Source organism: Bacillus rossius (assembly GCF_032445375.1).
Source record: "Bacillus rossius redtenbacheri isolate Brsri chromosome 4 unlocalized genomic scaffold, Brsri_v3 Brsri_v3_scf4_2, whole genome shotgun sequence".
In the NCBI taxonomy this organism is placed as follows: Eukaryota; Metazoa; Arthropoda; class Insecta; order Phasmatodea; family Bacillidae; genus Bacillus; species Bacillus rossius.
In genome coordinates, this window is record NW_026962011.1 from 33867212 (window position 1) to 33890547 (window position 23336).

At 40.4% G+C, this 23336-nt stretch overlaps 1 protein-coding gene across 1 annotated transcript in view; it reads right to left on the bottom strand.

Annotated features, from left to right (window-relative positions):
- Nucleotides 1-17676, bottom strand: part of LOC134541989 (sodium/hydrogen exchanger 10-like) — a 90932-nt gene extending 73256 nt beyond the window's left edge. Inside the window, exons 1-6 of the mRNA XM_063385765.1 lie at nucleotides 17458-17676; nucleotides 11089-11366; nucleotides 6016-6184; nucleotides 5456-5569; nucleotides 4527-4703; nucleotides 2151-2388 (exon numbers count right to left, since the gene is read on the bottom strand). Coding sequence (XP_063241835.1) covers nucleotides 2151-2388; nucleotides 4527-4703; nucleotides 5456-5569; nucleotides 6016-6184; nucleotides 11089-11366; nucleotides 17458-17626 — 1145 coding nt within the window. The 5' untranslated portion in view covers nucleotides 17627-17676. The remainder of the gene's footprint in view (nucleotides 1-2150; nucleotides 2389-4526; nucleotides 4704-5455; nucleotides 5570-6015; nucleotides 6185-11088; nucleotides 11367-17457) is intronic.
- Nucleotides 17677-23336: the final 5660 nt, after the last annotated feature.

The window sequence follows — 23336 nt, forward strand, 5'->3', positions numbered from 1 at the left end:
AGCTGTATTTCTGTATAATGAATCATGCTTGTAAAATTCCGATTTGCCCATCATTTATATGCACTTCTAGAAATCTAGAATGATGTGCATCTCACCTAATAAACATCAATAATGGCCTAAATGTATTGTGTTAAAAGTATCAGAATTTGTAGGTGAACTGTCTCATTTTTGACTGATGTGATGATTAATTTTAGACTATCAGATCTGAGATATTTCATACCAACCACCCAACCTTATGATAATTTTACAGATTAATTTGTAACATCACATTTTTTCTACGAATGTAATATTCCCATTCGTTTTTTAAATGATTCTTACGATGGGGAAGATGGATACAAAATGCTGTTCCGTACATACACAACTGCTGGTTACACTGAATGCCACAGAGAAACCTCAATAACGGTCAAAAATATGAACTCGCAAACATAGAAGCCAAAATTAGCCAGATATCAAAAGTTAAATGTGTAGACCGCACAGAGAATTCCTTGAAAGGAATAAGCCAGACAAAATATCACAGTAGAGATCAACAATGGCAAGACATTTGCAACAAGAACGGTAAATAAATGCAATAACCGACCTTGTACAACATGGCGACAAAGACGAACCCATTGATGATACTAAACAAATAATCAGGAGAACACAACTACGCACAGAGACGCACATCGATGTGACCAAATATATATTCTGGACACTTCTCCTAATAATATGTTGGTGAGGGTTGAACGTGTTTCCCGCAGCGGCCCTGGATTTATAATCCTTTATTTCATTCGTAACACACAGGAAGCATCTTTTTTTTTTTGTGTCAGCCGCCATCCTGTACCTGATGATTCTAGGAAATGGGCATTTTGCTATAAGCTAGCAAAACGATGAAGGAAAAAAAACCCAACACCGAGGAAGTCCGATAACCACTTTAAAAAATAACCATCTTGTCGGGTCTGCCAAACCGCAGCACGGCACGATGCACATTTTCACTATCTGCTACAGCTTGTGTGGAACGATGAAAGGCAGAGTGCGTGCATGAGTAGGTGGGTTTGATATGTCCCAGGACACGGGCTGAGGGCTAGGGATTCAAGGATATGCGGTGTACATCTTTGATTGCGTCATTACCGACGCCATCTTGGATTATGTCACTTCAGGCGGTTATCTTGTATATGTCATATCCGGTGATCATCTTGTATTATGTCATTTATGACAGCCACCTTGGATAACATCATTTCCGGCCGCCACCCTGGAATCGATCGCCACATTCCCGAACGATGCAATTTTCTTTATGTTGACATATACATCGAACACTCAACGCCCGAACGTTGCGCTTTTCCTTTTGGTGATGATTGGTGACTATTATTTGCAATGTAACTTATAACAGTTATTGTATAACTGTGACTTGCTGTTATTCTTGCGTAGTTGATCGATGGTGTGCTACGTTTAAAATGTGTCTTATGTTATTAGTGTTCAAATTTTTCTAGTCACTGTTTGTACAGATCAGAAAAAATTTCAGTAGAATAGGATTGGAGTGTTCCGTGGGCATCACTGGTGTCGACTAGCTAACCGAACCATTTCGAGTTACCAAAAGCAGACAGGAGAAATGACAGAGCTTCCCTTATTCCGAAACATCTTCCCAGGGACGTCGGAACGTTTTCATGAGTGGGGGGGGGGGGGCGAAAAGATGTATCACACTTACCTCAGTACTAGAGCGGGGAAAATTTTTGAATTTTAGATGCAAAATTGTGCTATTTAATGAGTTTCCGAACCAAAATATTAAATATACCATTCCAAGAATTTGATCACGTAGTATGTATTAAATATGGATTAAAAAATCGTGGGTAGTGGGTGAAAAATAACCTAACCCATGTGATCTACCCCTTAGCTTCGGTCTTGGAATTTAATGTCAATAGATATGATTTTCTAATCGATTTGATCACCAATGCAACGTTTGTAACTACTGGTTGAGAAAAATACTACTAGGACCAAACATTTATTCTGGGAAAAGGAGGGGGGCGAAAGGCTACTCTCGCCCCCCCCCCCCCCATGATAACAGCACGGGGGCGACTCGCCCCTGCTGCCGCCCCTGTTCCGACGTCCCTGCATCTTCCCCTTTTGTATCGCAACTGCACAGTCAAAAAGCCGATCTGCTGCACCGCGTCACCTACCTGCAGACATTGCTGATGATGTAGATGGTGAAGGCGAGCAGCACCCTGTGCCAGTCGAACACCTCCTGGAGGCTCTTCACCGCCATCAGACCGATGAGGACGAACACGATGGTCTCGCACGCGCGGCACAGGATCTCCCATATGTCGCTGAGCGACTTGCCCATGTTGCTGGCGAAGGAGTTCTTGGCGCGGCCCATCACCATGCCGATGGACGCCACGGCGACCACGCCTGAGTAATCTGCACGCACGGCGCTACTGCTTGACTCGCCGCCATCCTTAAGAGGCCACTCCAGTGTTTCAGGGGCACTACGCAACCCGCGTTAACCTCATAACATTCAATGTTATTTTCATTTTGCTTATAAATAATTAACTAATATAGATTTCGAAATGATGCTTGCTTGATATGTAAGACAACGATGCTCATATCAAAGCCCCTTTCTTCAAAAACGTGCATACATTATGGTTTTATACTAATCTTTACTAATATGCATAAGTGTATTGTGTATGTTTGAACCATAATTTATGCACGTTTTTGAAGAAAGGAGCTTTGATAAGAGCATCGTTGTCTTACATATCAAGCAAGCATCATTTCGAAATCTATATTAGTTAATAAGTTATAAGCAAACTGAAAATAGCATTGAATCTTATGAGGTTAACGCGGGTTTCGTAGTGCTCCTGAAACACTGGAGTGGCCTCTTAAGCAATCTCGACATGCGCTACTCTCATGGGATTGTGTCGGTAGTGGCTGGTCTGTTCGAAACATGGGCTCTAACATGATGTGCTGTTGGTTAGTTAGTTGTAAGGCGCCTAAGGCGCCCGTTGAAAAATGATGAACATAACATTTTAATTTAATATACACAAAATATTCATAAAAAAATTATTTTTCTTTTAATATTGTGCAAATAAAAATTATTTCTGATATATATATATAACTATGAAAAAATATTTGAACCTCTTGAAAAACTACATTGTGTGTTAATTGTCTATGGTCGTTCAATAATCTTCCTTGCTGTGGGTTGGATTCAGTTTACACCAGCATGGCAACCATATCGGCTTTGCGGCAGAGCCATTTTAGTGTAATTATGACGACCAAGAAAACCTCTGAATAAACTTTGTCACCAACGTCTCAAACAAAAAAATATGTTGTTCTGATTGTTTGTTGTTACAGGGTCAGATCAACAGCAGACAGTCGAGTGGAAGGAAGCTCGACAAGAGCTCTGCCCGAGCGAGTACCGGTTCTTCGGGATACTCGCCGGGCGAGTCGCTGAACGAGTGAGAACTCGCCACAGCAGCAGGACGTCGGTCGCCAAACGAATGGAAGACTCGCTGCTTCGCGGCGGCGACACGACGTGGCAGAAACATCGGTCGCAGAGCGAGTCCGGTAGCTGAGCTGATGTATTCACAGCGGCGATGTCGATGCCAGGCCGGTGGGTAGCTCGACGTGTGATATAAGTATGCCAGACTCGCGGGAACTAAGGGTGCGCGGCAAGGTATAGGGCCGGGGTTAGCCGGCGCGTCGCCAGCAGAGTTCTGCACGGCCACTGGATTGGAACCAGCGTGTGACTGTGCTCCAGCACGATGACTCGCCGAGCCGCGCGCCGGGGTCAGCACAACTCGCCCAGCGAGTCAGCGGCGTCAGATTCGCGACCACGAGTCGGAACGCACGGTGGACGGGTGGATTGGGGGGGGGGGGGGGGCGAGGGCGGGCATTGCAGGTCGAGAGCACCAGCGGCTAAGAGACGTGCGTGGGAGGAATCAGGCGAGTTGGAGCCATACGGATTAAAGTTGTGAAAAGCTGTTGGTGCGATTATTGGAAATTTATTGTTTCTATCAATATAAAATGGTATTTTAATAAGAGTGGTTAAATGTATTGGTTTTATTTTTTTTTTCATGCAATGTCCCGTTCATTGTTAGGAAACTGCATCACTCAGTTTTTTTTTCCTTTCTCATATAAATTTTGATTCTTAACGTTGTTACGTATCAACAAAAATTGTTACCTACGTTCATTGTCTAACGGCTGATGAATTCGTTGTGGCATAGGTTTGATCGCCTCACAGAACCAACAGACCACACATTTCTGGTCCTGAACCTCTTTCGATTCCTTGGATATGAAACTCAAGAGGGCGTCCATTTTAATTCTCGCTGCTTTTCGTTTTAAGAGGACGTGGGCCACTGGAGCATGACACAGTGAGTTTTATTCTTATAAGTAACTTGCTAATATATTGTATTTAAATTACTACATCATAGTATTAGAGTAGGCCTACACAAAAATTTTCCACACCCACACATGTCTTTACAGACTCATCTTTCAGTGTCACGTGTGGTACTGTGATCTCTGTTGAGAACTTCACGAACATGTTGACTGTATGACCTTACCTTCATAGTCTTCACAAAAATAGAATGTCAGATAAGTCACTGAAAACGTGATCAATATCAGCTGGTTTACATCGGTAAAAAACTTTTGAGTACAAAATGTAATCGTCTTTCCGAGAACAATTCCAATCAAGGCGCCGACGAACCAGTACAAGAAGACATCTAACACATTCATCCAGACTGCAAAAAAGAAAACCGTTTGATTATTTTCATTGCTCCCAAACTCTTACCAAAACAATTTAATAGAAAATATCAATGACATTTTATGCTAACATTTTAAACCCAGCTTTTTGCCTATGCTGTCAATATGTCCTATTGTTAAGACTCAAACAACCGATAGTAAAAAGTTCAGTTAGTGATTATGTATTGCTGTAAATATAAGTTTAAAGAAATAACTTGGTTTTACAATTAAATAATATACTATGCCTTAAATATTTATACATTTCTAAGTAATGTTGACATACATTTAAAAATTAAAAATATAGTTTGTTTAGTTGCAATAAAATTAACTCCGTTAGAAAAGCAACATAGTAATTTCATCCGGCAGTAAGACACAATTTTTGATGCATAATTTACTAAATTTCAGATATATGTGTTAAAAATACTTAAAATTATGTTTATTTCTGGTTTTAACCCCATAGTCGAGTTTTTGCAATGCCTGTCATTAATAAAGCTAGAAACTGAAGGAAATAATTTATTTTTTAAAGTATGAATAAAAAAAACTTTGCCTACGTAAATAATTGTATTTTCCTTGTTTAAAATACTACGAATTTGATAGTAAATGTTTTACTAAACTATTTTAACATTTTTGTAGTCAACAATAAAAATTCAACCTTAAAGAAGCATTCCAAGACACACTTATTCGTATACAGTAGTATTTTTAGGCAATAATTTCTGTAATATCTTGATTTTTAATAACATATTAGGCTTACCAGACCTGTTTGGTGAAATTATTTCATAGATGAGCATGTAGAACACCATCATAGCAAAAGCATCGCGAATCACGTTCTCTCCTTCAAGTAGCACACACAATGGTTTGGATAGACCTAGTTAAAAATAATCACGTAAATAACAGTCAACATTTATACAAATTATAACGTAAATATATCTTAAGTAAAAGAAAATAATATATGGACATGTCAGTGCATAGCAATGTTGTCTCACAGTTCTCAGGGATCAAGTCAGCTTTAAACTATGGAAAATAAAATTAAGTCACTTTCACAGGGAGGTAATACAAGTTTTTTTTAAAGCTATTTAGGGATAGTAATTTTTGTTGTAGTCACGAATATATTTAAGAGAATTCTTAAAATACAATAATATTGCTGCCTCAAATTTATGCTTTTGCATGTTTTAAACAAATACTGGCAATGAATATCCAATATTATCATCGTGATGACATCTTCAGTTTTAATAAATATCTCGTAAGATGAAAATTAAAGACAGCATAATTTACATTGCTACGTTATAGTTAAATAAAAAAATTCAAACAAACCTTTGTCTTGTAGAATGTTAATTGTTACATGAGGATATGTGGTGCTGACAATTGCACCAAACAAGAATGAGTTCTCAAATGACCAGTCGTATTTTTTAAATATAACCAATATAAGAACTCCCACTAATAAAGATGATACCATTACTCCGACAATCCCAACGAGTAAAATCTGGAAAAATAAATCATAATTTATTTAACATGAGTTACGGAGTAGGACTATCCGCATGTTTTTAACTATTTTGTGTTTGGTGAATACGTCACGATACAGTGAGTACATCATAACAGTTCTTAATTGTTTGACTGGACTCGAATTTTTTTTGCCAACAAAGCAGCTTTAGTACAATCATTGCTTCAAATAAAATAGAGGTATTATCAAAGCAAATTTATAGTTTTGTATTATTTTACAAACAATGATGTTCCGTGCTACAACGCTCACATTCCCATGTTCCACGTTCCCGTTAAGTACATTGTAGAGTTTTTAGGTGTGGTTTGACACTTAGAACGTTTCTAAAAAAACATATATGTTGATATAACAAAAAAAAAATTGGTTGTCTGTAAAGTCGGTTTACGGACGATAGTTTAACGTGACGTCATAACTAGAGACATGCAAAATTCGCGGATTCATTTCGCGATAGGCTAGCATCAAAACAACTATACCTTTTTACCGCTTCTGCGATTGGCCCACATTTTATCCGGGGAACTGTGAGCCAATGGGAAACACTAAACCAAGAAAGTGCCTAATTACAGACAGTCTAGTTAAGACGTCTCACGCGTCAGTAGCCAATAAACAGGTGTCATTTCCGCGAGTATTTAAAGGACTGTGGAGTCTATCATAGAGGTCAATGAATCCGCGAATTTTGCAGGTCTCTAGTCATAACAAAACATTGATGAAATGATTTCATACTTTTATGAATAAAAATGAATCATTTTTATTGAATTATCACTATTTTGTATGGATACAAAGAAGGAGTGAAATTAAATCTACAATTTAATTGATAAATTTACTTTTATTTGCACTCATTAATTCAAATATGTTTATTACTTTAACGAAGAAATTATTTTAACTATAACTTTATACATGTTTGCTATTTAACATCTTCCAATCTGTGTTATTCTGTTAAGGATAGGACGATGGTAAGAAAAGTAGGAAACTAATGGGAGTGTTTCAAGTTTAATGTGCCTCGAAAAAGTCAAATCGATGGTTGTTCCAATCGAGTGGAAGAGAGATAGATGCGGTGCAAGCGTACAATGAGCGTAACGGGATAATGTGCGTAACGGGACACTTTTTCGTGCGTGCAGCCGGCGTTCATCGATTTATTAGACGTCACGTCAAAAAATATTTATAAAGTTAGTAAGCTTGGCATATTTCTTTGTAAATACTTTTCGTAGATGAGGTTTTGTTTTTATGATATTTTTGCTTTAGTAGTATTATCAGGGTTTATCTTTAGATTAAAGTTGTTTTGAAAAGCTAAAAAATAACCTTCATCCTCGGACTTGGACTGGATGGTGTTTCACCAAGCGGACAGTGGCGCTGCGGCGAGGAGGCGCGAGCGTAGCTGAAACTACGGGACAGGGGAAGCCTATGATGTACATTCTATATTGCACAGACCCGAATACTCACGTTGGCAAGCCTTCTTTTCACAGACGAGAGAGCCAAACGCCCGATCGTGCATCTTAGTTTTTTTTATGTTCATTGTAAATAAATATACAACTCATGATAACGTAGGGGCATGCAGATTTCGCGAAAATATTTCGAGACTGGATGAAAGTTAAAACAATGTAGCACAGTCTGTGTTTAGTGACTGGGTGTAGTTTCTCCGAGGTACAAATCGACTGTAACAACACCAATCACAGTGATTCAGTGCGGAAGTAAATGCGTCCTGAGTGGCTCGATCAAATAAGACAACGACTTCTCTTGCAGACGGCCGCCAATCACAAGGAAGAAACCACAGGTGCGGGTATACCTTGTTGCAGTCTAATAGGCGTTCAGATCTTTTCGCGAAAAATGCCTGCCCCTAATGATAAGTAATGGTTAGGGACCGGAAAAATTCGCGGGTTCAATGCCCTGTAGGATGAACTCCATAGTTATACGTACACTCGGTCAAATGTCAGCCACGCATTGGCTGCTGTCTTGTGAGACGAACGTCCCAACGTAGTAGCCTGTGATTCGATAAAGCTTTGGTTTGGTGTTTCTAATTGGCCCAGAGTCATCCAAGTGAGTTGCGAGCCAATAGCAGTGGCAGTACTGAGGTATAACTATTTGTGTTTTAGCCTATCGCTAAATGAATTCGCGAATTTTTCCGGTCTCTAGTAATGGTTAGGGGCAGGAAATTTTTGCGAAAAAAATCTGAACGCCTACTAGACTGCAACAAGGTATACCCATTTCTTTGTGCGATAGCCCCTCCCGAAAAGTCAACCTGAAGCCACTATTGAACTAGACCTGCATGTGTCGGAAGTCGCGCTTACGCGAAACCTCGTAACAGCAACACTGACTGAGAATCCCTCAGTTTAGAGTCTAGCAAATCTGTTGCATTTGGTTTTGCGTAATTTAAATCTTTTGTTATTTAAATTTTATATTTTTTTGGTTAGTCGCGCAAATACGTTATGCGCAAGGTTGGTACACAATGTAAGTATTGTTTGGGCATTTTTTTATGTAGGTATGTAATGTTATGAATAAGGACCGGAAAAATTCGCGGGTTCAATGACCTGTAGGATGAACTCCCTAGTTCTACGTACACTCGGTCAAATGCCACCCACTCATTGGCTGCTGTCTTGTGAGACGTTCCAGCGTAGCAGCCTGTGATTCGATAAAGCTTCGGTTGGGTGTTTCTCATTGGCCCAGAGTCATCCAGGTGAGTTGTGAACCAATAACAGAGGCAGTACTGAGGTATAATGATTTGTATTTTAGCCTATCGCGAAATGAATTCGCGAATTTTTCCGGTCTCTAGTTATGAATGCACAAATAATTGTAACTACTGTATCAGCAGCAATCATTTTGCAATTTTTGAGAAAATTAATAATTATTTCGTTCTTTGATCAAGTATATAATTTGTGGGGGTGGAACAAGGTGTCAACCTTTGGTTTGTTTTACTCTGCTGTTTCGTTTAATAACCAGAATCCAGTGAATCAGGAGTTACTGTCTGATTCAGCCATTTTTATTTTTAGCATGAATTTGTTTTTTTCGTATTTTGATTATTCCTGGCTGCGTGTCCGTATTGTGTGTTCTCGTCTTTATCAAGACGAGGCGTAGCAATCGTAATCCCTTTCATACAAACAAAATTTGTGTGGAATATAAAGTATGTCCATAAAAGAGTGTCCCAGTTTCAATTGTATATTATGACAGTTTAATTGAGACTATTTATAATAAATCATACATCAAATTGAAGGTAAAATAACCTAGTTTTTCTTACAATTTTTCAATATGGGTATCTTTATTATACACCCAACCTAAATTACAATAATTTCCACACTTTGGTTAACATGTCTTCAATTCTCTGTCTCAACTCTGGTAAATCTTTAGTAAGCGTCGTAACGTAGACACGATCTTTTATAAATCCCCAAAGGAAAAACATCGTGTGGCGTTATGTCTGGTGAACGTGGAGGCCAGCGAAAAAGAGCTATGTTGTCTCGATAATTACGACCAATCCATCGGTCAAGGACTTCGACGTTCAACCACTCTCGTACAAAGAGATGCCAATGGGAGAGGCCCCATGCTGTTGCCAAATAAAGTTTACTACTTATTGGGGAAATTACGCTCAGGAGTCGCCATTTTGCGTGGGTGGCGCTGCAAGCGAGAAAATAACAAAGCAGTACTCGCGCATGCGCTTATCTAAAACTGAGTTACTCTTAAATTTTGACTTTGAGCCAACAAATTACTATTAAAATTTATAACTAGGGTTTTCTTTTATGAACAAACTGTATAATTACTTGGTAATATAATAAGTGTGATTTAATGTATTGGACATATTGATTTAGTAGCTACTTGGTTCTTGTTGTCTAGTGCCAGGTAGTCTCAAAAGCCTGTAAAAATCAACATGATAGAATCCCCTGAAGAGTTATATGTTTGGAGCTTGCCTGATGCTCCAGCTACCGCCAGTGAGTGAGTGTCCCTCTATACGGAGTCACATGGCACGTGTGTAGCCTCTGAAAAATGATTTTTTTTAAAATCTGTTTAAGGTATCGTTGTTAACATTTAAGCAAACACTTATGTGTTTGAAAAGTACAGAATACGAAACCACGCACATCCTAGTGGATGTACGCTACACTGCAAGCGCACTTGGGAACTCTAGGCGTGATGTCTCGGCAGTGGTAGCAGCTGGGACAGTTTCTGCGGTGTCCGCAGTAGCGTAGCCAGGATTTGTGTATGGGGGGGTTAAGAAGCATGGTCCCCCCCCCCCCCTCCCTATTGAAGCGGGAGGTCCGGGGGTCCTCCCCCGAAAAAATTTGGATTTTAAGGTGTAAAATAGTGCTATTTGAGCAGTTTTCGATACTTAACTTTAAATATTGTAATGGTAAAAATGTTATTAATTTTTTAATAAAAAAATGCTTGAGTGATGAAGTAAGAAATTAATTAAAGATATTTTAATCAATTCAAGTGCCTTGTCCACGTCCACTCAAAATCATAAATCATGCTCGAAGCTCGACAATACAAAAAAAAAAGGAATAAAAATGGTTGGGTTTCGGCAGAACTGGCCTATTCCTGGAAACAATTAGCTTTAGCTTGAAGAATTACCCACTCACCACCTGCTTATAATTACCGCGCTGGTTAAATACAATAGGTGTAAGATATTTGAAAACTTGGGACCCGTCACGGCGTCACAACCTTATAGCTTCTGCTCGCGAACCAGGGGGTAGGGGAAGAGAAGAAGAATCGTTAGGGCTCGCTTACTCTTCCCCTCCAGTACAGTGGCCGGTGATAGCAGTAAGACACCCAGGCTTCTAGCTAACCTGCTTTCAGATAAGAAAAAAAAATGAGGGCTAAGGGCGGGGGGGAGGGGGGGTTAGAACCCCTAACACCCCCCCCCCCCCCCCTGGCCGCGCCACTGGGTGTCGGCACTCGGACATGGTAACTACCTGCCACAAGCAGATGGTAAAGAGCCGCGTGTCGATGTTGTAAGCGGTCCTGAAGACGAACGCCGGCAGGAATATCATCAGCAGCACCCTGGGATGCACTCCGGTGACCTGCAGGAAGTCTTCGACCTGCCGGCTGATGTCGGAGTACCAGCCCAGCAGCCCTCCGCCCGCCATGAACAGTATCGGGTACGGTATCGATATGTGGCGCACGAGGTCCCCCACCACGTTGCACACGCCCATCATGAGCATGATGGACAGCACGGCCGTGTGCTTCCCGTCTGGAAACAACAGTAGGTCCACGCACGCTGGCCAACTGAAACAACTGTGTTGCGTTTGTAGCAGCAGATGTTACCTCATGGCAACCAACTGTGTCATACAAAACATTGTTTACAAAGGAGAGTGTTCGCCGATATTTAATCAACCAATTAAAAAAACTATGAGCCCAATTTAAAAAGATTTTTTTATCAATTTATTGCTATTTGTTACTTTTTACGACCATTTAAAATGTTTTTAAAACTTATGATAGTAGTATAGAATAGTGGCTCCGGGCACAGGCTCCAGGCGCTGGAGCCGGGAGCCGAGCCACATCTCTGATTCTGACGATAGATGTGGCGCAAGCGTACAATGAGCGTAACGGGACACAGCGTAACGGGACAAGTAGTACCGTGACCTTGACCTTTGACCTTTACCTTGACCCAGGCGGTCTTTTTGGATCCGCCATCTTATATCCGCCATTTTGGATGACGTATTTTGTTTTTTGTACATTCCGGCATTTTGTTTTCCGCCATTTTGAATTAATACGTCACCGTTGCAATTTCCGTTACCGCCGCCATCTTTAAATTTTTTATTATCCGATTTTAATCAAAAAAATTTATATTTATAAAAAAAATTAATTAATAAAATTTTAATAAAAAATATTTAAAAACATACATTTACGGCATGGAGCTCGGAGTCCTCGGTTAGAACCCGACGAGTGCAAAAATAAATAAAAATGGCGACCAATCCTTCCCTCACTGTGGCTGCTGGCAGACTGACCCCAGCCACTTGTTTCATAGCATATATATCATCACCTAGTATGACGTCATGTCAGCCATCTTGAAATTTGGACGCAATCTTGCAAATCTTTATTTATTATCCGTTTTTAATGAAAAAAATCCAAAATTCATCAAAAAATTAACTTATTAGAATTCTGATTGATTAGATCGATTTCCGTCCTTGGTTCGAAACAGCCAAGACCAAAAAACCCATAAGATCCTTCCTCCACAGAAGCCACCTACAGACTAACCTACCACCAATACCAAAGTATATATCGTCAGCTGGTATGACGTCATGTCAGCCATCTTGTCTTCGTCCTCTGGAGACCGTCATCTTGTTTTCGTCTGCTAGAGTGTGCTGATACCATGTTAGTATAATTTTCTGTTCACCATACCTTTGTCCTCGACTGTTGGCATTGAACTTTGACATTGACCTTGAACTTTGACCTTGACCTTGAACTTTGACCTTGACCTTGGAATTTGACCTTGATCTTGGAATTTGACATTGACCCTGAAATTTAATTTTGACCTTGATCTTTGACTTTGACCTTGACGATCATCATGGATCCGACATTTTATGTTCAGTATATGCTACCAGGAGCTACCGCCTACTAGTGGTCATTGCCACCATCTTGTTTTCGTCTGCTGGAGGACACCATATTGTGTATGTACTCATCTTACCATCATGCTAGTTTTATTCTAACCCGCTACAGTGCAGTAATCATTTATTATTACTGAGGTGCCAGCCATCTTGAAATTTGGGCACCATCTTGAAATCATGTAATTATTTAGCTAGAAATGCGGGAAAAAATCCAAAATTCACCGAAAAAATCAATTATTAATATACAAATTCATTAGATCAGTTCCTGTCCTTGGTTAGATTCTTGGGAAGTGACAGGTGTAACTAAATATTAAATAAATTTTATATTCTGTTTTACATTACCTTTCGTGGAATTTATTAATCATTCACTCTACGAAAAACAACTCAAGACAATATACCTGACCATCGAATTAAATACAGTGCCGTATAGCCTAACATGAAAGTCTCATTTTTAGATAATCTGAATTACCTACAAATCGTTCATGTACGAAGCCACACATACAGGCCAATTGTCTTCGGACCATGAGACCGAGTCATGACAATATCAGATGTATAGGCTAGTCATTTCAGACCGCATGACCTTCGCCGTTAGCTAATTATATTCAATTAGTCCATCGTGACATTTTTATACATACTAAAGGACCAAGTGACCTTGAAAAATATTTTAGTAACAAAAAGAGGTTTTAAACTAGTAAATATTCAGTCACTACATTTTGTACTACGCGCAATCAACAAAAAGGTAGCACCGTCAACAAAAAGGAAGCACATTTTGGAAGCACCGTCAACGAAACGGCAGCACATTTGGAAGCACCGCCAACGAAAAGGCAGCACATTTGGAAGCACCGTCAACGAAAAGGCAGCACATTTGTCATTGGCTCCAATATTCATTGGCTCCAATATCCATTGGCTCCAATATCCATTGGCTCCAATGTTCATTGGCTCCAATATTCATTGGCTCAAATTGCTCCAATTGCTCCAAAAGGCTACAAATGCTCCAAATGCTCCATAGCTCCAAATGCTCCAACCGCTCCAAAATGCTCCAAATGGCTCCAAATGCTCCAAAAGGCTCCAACCGCTCCAAAATGCTCCAAATGCTCCAAAAGGCTCCAAAGGCTCCAAAAGGCTCCAACAGTATTTTGGCTGCAATAGTAATTGGCTCCAATAGTCATTGGCTCCAATATTCATTGGCTCCAATATTCATTGGCTCCAATATTCATTGGCTCCAATATTAATTGGCTCCAATATTCGTTGGCTCCAATAGTCATTGGCTCCATCAGTCTAGTGACTCCATCAGTCATTGGCTCCTACAGTCATTGGCTCCAACTGCCTTTTGTCTCATCAGCTCCAAATATATTTGGCTAGAATTCTACGAGTCTAAGAGACTAAAAGGCCACAAGGCTACAAGTCTAAAAGGATCTAGCTGGTTACGAGTTATACATGGCTACGAAACTACATGTCTTTCAAGCTGCAAGGATACAAGTCTACTCGGCTCCAAATGTCTGCAAGGTGACATGGCTACAAGACCACTTGGATACAAAGCTTCAATTCTACGTGTCTACAAGAGTGTCTTCGAGTGTATAAAGCTCCAACTACTCCAGCAGCATTATTTTATAAGATTACATGACTACTTGTTTACGTAGCTACAAGTTTACGAGGCTACTTGGCTACGTAGCTACAATTCTACGAGGTCCCAAAGCATCATGACTACGCGACTACGAGCCATGAGGTTACGAGATTACGTGACTACGAATCTTCAAGTTTACGAGTCTGCGAGGCTACAGTGCTACGAAGCTTCTAGAACACAAGTTTACGTGACTGCGAGGATACAGGACTACAAGTCTGCATGAGTACTTTACTACGAAGCTACTCGTCTACAAGGCTCCAATTGCCGCATCTGTCTTCGACGGAATTTTATCTTTTGCTCCAACTACTCCAGCAGCATTATGTTATTAGATTACATGACTACTTGTTTACGTAGCTACAAGTCTACGAGGCTACTTGGCTACGTAGCTACAATTCTACGAGGCTCCGATGTATCATGACTACGATACTACGAGCCATGAGGTTACGAGACTATGCGATTGCGAGTCTTCAAGGTTACGTGATCGCGAGGCTATAGGACTACGAAGCTTCCAGAACGCATGGTTACGAGACTGCATGACTAATTGGCCGCGTGGCTACGAAACTTCATGACTCTAACTGACTACAATAGTACCATTCAGTGGTGAGAGTTAATTTATCTCATGCAAAGGTACTTGTTGCAAGTAGTTCCGCTTTTCAACAACAGATGACATCACGTGTTGCTTGCAGGTAAATAATATTTATTTCTTTTATGCGGGATGCGGAATGCTCACTATTGATCACAAAATAAGTATGGCTTCGCTAGACTCCAAGGAGAAGGAAGTTCGTCCTTCCTGTTAGTGCTTCTCAGATTTCTCACGGTCCGCCATCTTGGATTGTGACGTCACGGCGGCCATATTGGATGGGTGTGATCTTGACCTTTGACCGAAACCATCAAAATATTGTTAAGAATAATCAGGAGCTCACGGAGAAAACCATCATAATATTGGCAAGAATCATCAGGAGAACACGGAGAAAACCATCATAATATTGACATGGATAATCGGGAGCACACGGAGAAAACCGCCACACATTTTATTTGATAACATAACATTAAAAAAAATTAAAAATTAAAAATAAAAAAATTACAAAAAATACATAAAATTCTGGCTTGAACTAGAACTCTATCTTTGCTCATCAATGAGAAGTTCACAAGCCAGAATTTTATGCATTTTTTGTAATATTGGAGCCAAAGGACTGTTGGAGCCTTTAGGAGCATTTGGAGCATTTGGAGCCTTTTGGATCATTTGTAGCCTTTTGGAGCATTTGGAGCAGTTGGAGCCAATGAATATTGGAGCCAATGACAAATGTGCTGCCTTTTCGTTGACGGTGCTTCCAAATGTGCTGCCTTTTCGTTGGCGGTGCTTCCAAATGTGCTGCCGTTTCGTTGACGGTGCTTCCAAAATGTGCTTCCTTTTTGTTGACGGTGCTTCCTTTATGTTGATTGCGCGTAGTACAAAATGTAGTGACTGAATATTTACTAGTTTTCCCGCATTTCTAGCTAAATAATTACATGATTTCAAGATGGTGCCCAAATTTCAAGATGGCTGGCACCTCAGTAATAATAAATGATTACTGCACTGTAGCGGGTTAGAATAAAACTAGCATGATGGTAAGATGAGTACACACACAAGATGGTGTCCTCCAGCAGACGAAAACAAGATGGTGGCAATGGCCACTAGCAGGCAGTAGCTCCTGGTAGCATATACTGAACATAAAATGTCGGTTCCATGATGATCGTCAAGGTCAAAGTCAAATATCAAGGTCAAATTAAATTTCAGGGTCAATGTCATATTCCAAGATCAAGGTCAAATTCCAAGGTCAAATTTCAAGGTCAATGTCAAAGTTCAAGGTCAATGTCAAAGTTCAATGCCAACAGTCGAGGACAAAGGTATGGTGAACAGAAAATTATTCCAACATGGTATCAGCACACTCTAGCAGACGAAAACAAGATGACGGTCTCCAGCAGACAAAGACAAGATGGCTGACATGATGTCATGCCAGCTGATGATATATACCTTGGTATTGGTGGTAGGTTAGTCTGTAGGTGGCTTCTGTGGAGGAAGGATCTTATGGGTTTTTTGGTCTTGGCTGTTTCGAACCAAGGACGGAAATCGATCTAATCAATCAGAATTCTAATAAGTTAATTTTTTGATGAATTTTGAATTTTTTTCATTAAAATCGGATAATAAATAAAGATTTCCAAGATGGCGTCCACATTTCAAGATGGCTAACATGACGTCATACTAGGTGATGATATATATGCTATGAAACAAGTGGCTAGGGTCAGTCTGCCAGCAGCCACAGTGAGGGAAGGAATGGTCACCATTTTTATTTATTTTTGCACTCGTCGGGTTCGAACCGAGGACTCCGAGCTCCATGCCATAAATGTATGTTTTTAAATATTTTTGATTAAAATTTTATTAATTAATTTTTTTTATAAATATAAATTTTTTTTGATTAAAATCGGGTACTAAAAAAGGTAAAGATGGCGGCCGTAACGGAAATTGCAACGGTGACGTATTAATACAAAATGGTAGAAAACAAAATGCCGGCATGTACAAAAAAACAAAATACGTCATCCAAAATGGCGGATCCAAGATGGCGGATCCAAAAAGGCCGCCGGGGTCAAGGTAAAGGTACTACTTGTCCCGTTACGCTCACTGTACGCTTGCGCCGCATCTATCGTCAGAATCAGGCATGTGGCTCGGCTCCCGGCTCCAGTGCCTGGAGCCTGTGCCCGGAGCCCCTATTCTATACTACTTATGATTTATTTGAATCAGAAACAAAATTTGACTATGTAGATATGGTGATCTGCCTGTACTAACACACATGAAATGTGGTTTTTATTTTCTTGATTTTTATGTGCCAATAGTGAAAAAGAGTTTTAAGACATTTGGACTCGCTGACATGTTTGTACTGCGTTTGTTTTTCACTTGTATTAAAACAAGTTTCACGAACACTACTACCCCATGAATGTGAAACATACTTTTAATGACGTCATTAAGAGTATATTATACTGTTATGTGATCGAACGTAGGTAAGTAAAATGAGAAATGCATTTTTAAGTGCTATCCATGTTTGTAAACAGTATGAATTACAGTAGGTACTCACTTCTATAGGTGGCCAAAATATTATGTTGTTGTTGCAATTCAGTACGATTGGCTGCACTTATAGGGACTTGTAGCAATTTTCTTGTTAAAAACGGTTCACCTGGATAAAATGCCACATTTCCTGGAAATTCGAGGATCAGCTTAAACAATATAAAATAATTGACCCACATTTTTTTCTGGATAGTAAATGTTGCTCTTAGCTTCGCAAAGAAAGACGAAATAATATCATAAATATTTAGTAACCATAGAGGTAACATAATATAGAGTATGTTTACAAAAATATGTTAATTTCGCGGGAAACGCGGCGGCAATGAATGCTAAAATGTTATCTATCGAACTTGTGACACTTCTTTTTATAAATTGTCAGAATCCTTGCAAAAATACAGTGACGACTACGGTCATATAAATAGGTCTGGCAACTTACCTTCATTCTTAGTCCGCTTAGTGAAGCTCGCGGCAGCCTGCGAACTAAAGGTGCTAGTAGTAGTTGAACCCATCATTAACATTGTGTTAAATGAGAGTTTCGTATAAAATATTACTAATTCCGTTTAATTTTTTCCCAGATTACCTACTATTTTTTTTTAATTCGTTTGGGTGCTTGGTAACTGCGTAATCTGTACCAATTCCTTAAATATTTTCCGAATTTGTTAGTTAAGTTTAAATGTTACTTCAAGAATATGTTTTAAAATCTTATCAAATCTGAGTCGTGGGGTAGTTGTCAGGCGCATGGCCTGGCAATCTGCCGGCTCGGGTTCTATACTAACAGATCCTGTTTTTTTTTTGTCTAAGTATCGAAAATAAGGTCGCTTGACTACTGACTGTATGTGCCTGCCCCCAACTGGTCGTGTTATACTGACCAACCTGCTAGATGTATCTGGCAAACCTATCTGATGTTCCTAGACATCAACGAGATGTGCGTGGCCACTGATTACATGCCTAGCCACAGACTGGATGTGCTTAGCCAATCTTCTGGACGTACCTATGTGCATGGTCAACCGACTGATGTGCATGGCCACCAATTGACACGAATGGCTTTTTTTTCTTCATTGAGAATGTATCTAACCCAGGATGAAAATCAATTTAATCAATCATAAATTAAATAAGAGATTTTTTGATGAATTTTTGATTTTTTTTTCCTCCGAATTTCTAGCTTAATTACAAAATTTCAAAATAGTAGGTTCCAAGATGGTGGACTGAAGTCATCATCCAAGATGGCCGCCGGAGTCCCGATCATAGGCAACAAGTGACGGACAAAGCCTGAACATGGTCGAATCCTTACGACTGGCAAGCCACCACCAAATATCGTAGTCCCATAAGAATAACATTGCCCCAGACTCGCCATTTATGACTACTAATGGCGGTCCATGTCATTATAAACATTTATTTTGAATATTAGATATATTAATTATGTTTACACATTTTTTCAAATATAATTAGTACCTAGTCTATTGGCCATTTTCATGGGAGTGTTAGTGAGGTTATGTTCCCGTAAGTATAATACATTTGCATTATAAATTGTTACATTATTATTAATAAATAATGAAATTAATCACTTGTATAAATATTCAGCATACCTTTTTAATTGATCTTATTTATAATTAAAATTTATCTCGATTACCTATTTTACTAAATTAAATAATTCATTTTACACACATGTATTGACGTCGACCCAAGTGTCGACGTTATGCCACGCCAACGACTTCTCCTGCCCTGTGTCGTGTGTGCGCCGAATAGTGCAGTGTGGCTAGGACGGGGGGGGGGGGGGGGGCGAGTGAGATTCGCGCGCCAGGGGAATTAACGGTAAAAGACGAACTTCCTTGAAGGAATGGACGCTGTGTTTACAGAAGGACAAACCTCTTAATTATTTATTAACATTATTTAATTGTAATTATTTAATTTTATCGTTTGAGGTGTTTGTGTTTTGTTTCTATCATTGTTCAATGGGCGACTACGTCACACCCGTCTGCGACACGTCAGGGTCGGTGCTTGACGCGGGGAAGGGGAAGGGGAAGGGGAAGGGGAAGGGATGAACCGCCGCGCGGAGGGGAGTTAGCAGGGTGTCCACAGCTAGTACTTTCGTACTAGATCTAGTACTTTTATAAATTTTTTAGTGGTCTAGTACATTTACGCTCGGATCTAGTACTTTTTTTCTTTAATATAATAATATTACAGTAACTCCAATATGTTTTATTATTAAGCGTAATTATTTTTAAAAACTATGGAATGTATGTGTGAGTGTGGTGTGATATTTAAGTTAGAGCATTGCAATGTCATACTAACTTCCTAAATCGTTAAAACCATAACAAATTATAATTTAGTACTTTTTTTTTACAAATCTAGTAACTTTTTTCTCGCCTAAATTGGTACGAAATATTTTTTTTTTTCCTTGTGGACACCCTGGGAGTTAGTCGTTGCCAGGCGGGCACGAGGAGCGGTCGCGTCACGAGAGGAGTCGTGCCTCGAGACGGTCGCTGAGCTTCGAGCCAACCAGCTGTAAGCGGACGTCGGCGTCGCGACGCAGGAATAGCGGCAGCTTGGATGGAGTCAGTATCCGAATCTCAACTTGTTCATATTTAATGCGGCGGGGATTAGGAGCATTTGCGTTGTACATGATATCTTGCGGGGCATTTAGGTCTGTATACAATAGCTTGTAGGATAGTGTGTCAGTGTCGCGCCTCATTTCACGGTGTCTCCGAACTATATCGGACATAGTACGGTGCAGATTAGCCTGAACGTAACGCCGAGTATCCGGTCAGGAGAAGAACCCTAGTGTCGCCGCGCGCGAAACTTAGACTGTCGCAGACGGAGGCTGGGACAGCCCCATCTACAGGGTCCTGTATTAACAAATCGGGTGTTCGTCACAGACTGGTGGTGAATAATTATGTCTTAGCTTGTCCCTCCTTGGCCACACTGGCCGCACCCCACTCTACCTAGTACAACTGAGCAACCGGGCATCGAACCACGAGGGAGGGCGAGCGGGACGACGACAGAATTTATTTAAATTTTTAAATTTGATTGAATTTATACTTTACCGTCCGTTTTTGTATGCATCCAGTTCTTTTATTATTTTATTTATATTAATTATTTGCATGCAAAATTAAAGTTAGTTTTTTTTTATTACGCCAGTACGTAAGTATATCTTCTACCGAGCGTAGGTACATATGTACATGCACAATTTTATTTATTTTATTGTTTTTAATTTTATAGGAAAGTAACTACAATTTTTGGAAGTAAACATTCTAAAGATCCTTGTGAAATGGTTTTATAAATAGAGGCATAGATAAATTTACGTATTGTTTGTGCCGTGTATGAAAATTGAGAGCTACATAATTTAACTGAATTTTCCTTTCGATACATACTCGTTATTGCAGATATATTGTACAATATTTTAATACCAAATACTCATAGAAGTTTAACGACGCCAGCCGATAGTGCGCCTCTTAGTCGCACAGGCCGCGATGCCTCTCCGACGCCTCTCAAAGCCGTGTGCCACGAACACGCCCACGCGTGCAACATGGTGCAAAGAGTGCGAGTGCACCGAACGACCCACCAGCTAGCACCACTACCGGCCACATCGGCGGAAGCACTCCGCCGGGTGTGGAAATGTGCTTCCGCCGGACTATAGCATTCAAGGGCACATGTTTTCTCCCTCAGACATAAACTATGTAATGTATAATTCGTCAAACGTTTTTACTTATTTAATGCAATTGTTCAACGTGCGAATATGTCCTAAACTTGGCCGCGTCTGTTCCCCGCGCGCTGCGCTTCTGGCGCGCAATTAGCAGGCCTGCTGTAGCGCCGTGCTACACGAGCGAGTCAGTATCCACCGGGAGCTCGGGGAGGCTGGTCGTCTTCGCGCCAATTCCGCAGCCTCATCTAGAGCGTGAGTTACGACCACCACCGGCCGTGCGTCACCGCGCAGGTCTTAGCAGCCGTCGCGCACCTAGCGCCATCACAGCAGCAACATCCTCCACGTATTGTTCTCTTCAAACTCCCCCTCTCACCATTATAAGCGGGGTCATCACCGAACAGCTGTACACGCACAGAGCTCACTAGCCCAGAACAGTCGCGGCCAGGGGATGGATAGCGCCATGTAAAGTCTGATAAAGGAATAAAAAAAAACACACTTCACGTAGCGGAGTGTATCATTTGTAGTGCTAGGCATCTTGGGTGGCCTAAACAGTCCAAGGATCACCTCTACGGACACGTCCCTGCCTCCCGCCACTTGGCCGAACCCAAACCCCGAGACCCATTCCTCAAAAAACTTGATAGCTTTGACGGGGAGGCAGCCGGACCGGAGTCAGTTCCTTGTGTGGGTAGGTACGTATGATTTTTTTTAATGACTTGTAAAATAAATTTGTAATTTTAGTAATTGGTTTAATTGACCATCTATCTACAGCACATGTATCCCTGACACTATGCATTAAAAAAAAGAAAAGGAATTGTAATATGTGTTCAAACTGTGCGGACATGTCGTGCGGGATTGAAGAGCTTTTGTAGTGTCACCCAAAACGACAGCACAGCACAACCTCAAAATTCCTGCCATGGCCGGGAACGGCACCTGTCACCACTTGTTGCACTGCATGCCTGTGCGGGAGAGCAGAAGAAGATGTTTGTTTCCCCGGCACTGCCCCTGTCGGGTCTCGAAGCACCGCGAGAGCAAATGTGCCGCATGGGTTCACCACCTTCTCCGACTCCCCTTACCTTCGTGGTGGCCCTGAGCAGGGGCGTAGCCAGGGGGGGGGGGGTTAGGGATTTCCACCCCCCCCCCCCCTAAACAACAAATCTTTAATTAATTTCTTATTCATCACTCAAACAAATTTCGTATTAAAATTAATAAAAATTTTACCATTACAATATTTAAATTTAAGTACCGGAAACTGCTAAAATAGCACTATTTTACACCTTAAAATCCAAATTTTCCCGGGGGAGGACCCCTGGACCCCCGCTTTAATACGGGGGGGCCATGCTTCTTAACACCCCCCATACACAAATCCTGGCTACGCCACTGGCCCTGAGTGAGATGGTACGTCGGGCCAGTCAGTGTGCCACGCAGTAGCCACTTCTCGATCACCTTCTCCGCCGGGGCCAGTACTACCTTCGGGCCAAGGAGAACCTGGCAACGTGTGTGAAGACAAACTTGTGCGCTGGGCGTCATAGAAGGTGATGGGCCGGCATCAATTTTAAGGCAGACGCCAGAATGTGGCACAAATATGCGAACACGTTCCTGCTTAGAAGAGCAATTAATAAAATGTTTATTGTGAGTGAGGAGACTGAAAATTTTTTTGTGCCCTTTGTATAAGCTGTTGTGACGTCTAGGATGGAGTAAACAATAAAATACATAAATTAATTTGTTGGAAGAAAAGTTATTCATTTGCTCAGTGTTATTAAATTAAAAAGTTTTATTACTTTAAAATAAACGTAAGCATGAATCCGCAACATTGATACATTTAATTTGATATATCTTATACTACGCATATATTATATTATGTCTTTAAGAAAAAATATGGTAGAATCATCAAGAACAAAATGTGTAAGGATTTTGAAACGATTGAGGATTTTTTAATTTTTTTTTTATATTTTTGGTCTATAAGGAAATAATTCAATCTTACATGCATGAGGAAGAGCAACACTGACATAGCCTATTTTAGAAACTAACACAAGAAACAAAAATGGTGACATCTTGCAGATATCAATTTGGGTATCTTCTGTAGACGAAAACAATTTGGTATCCTCCAGAAGACAAAATTAATATGGTGATTCCACTGTAACAAAAAATGCAATGCAGGAGTGGGGCGCTTGATGATGTCATCATAATGGGAAACGTCATGCACAAGGGTAGGATGATCGATGATGATATTGTAAGGATAAATGCAACAC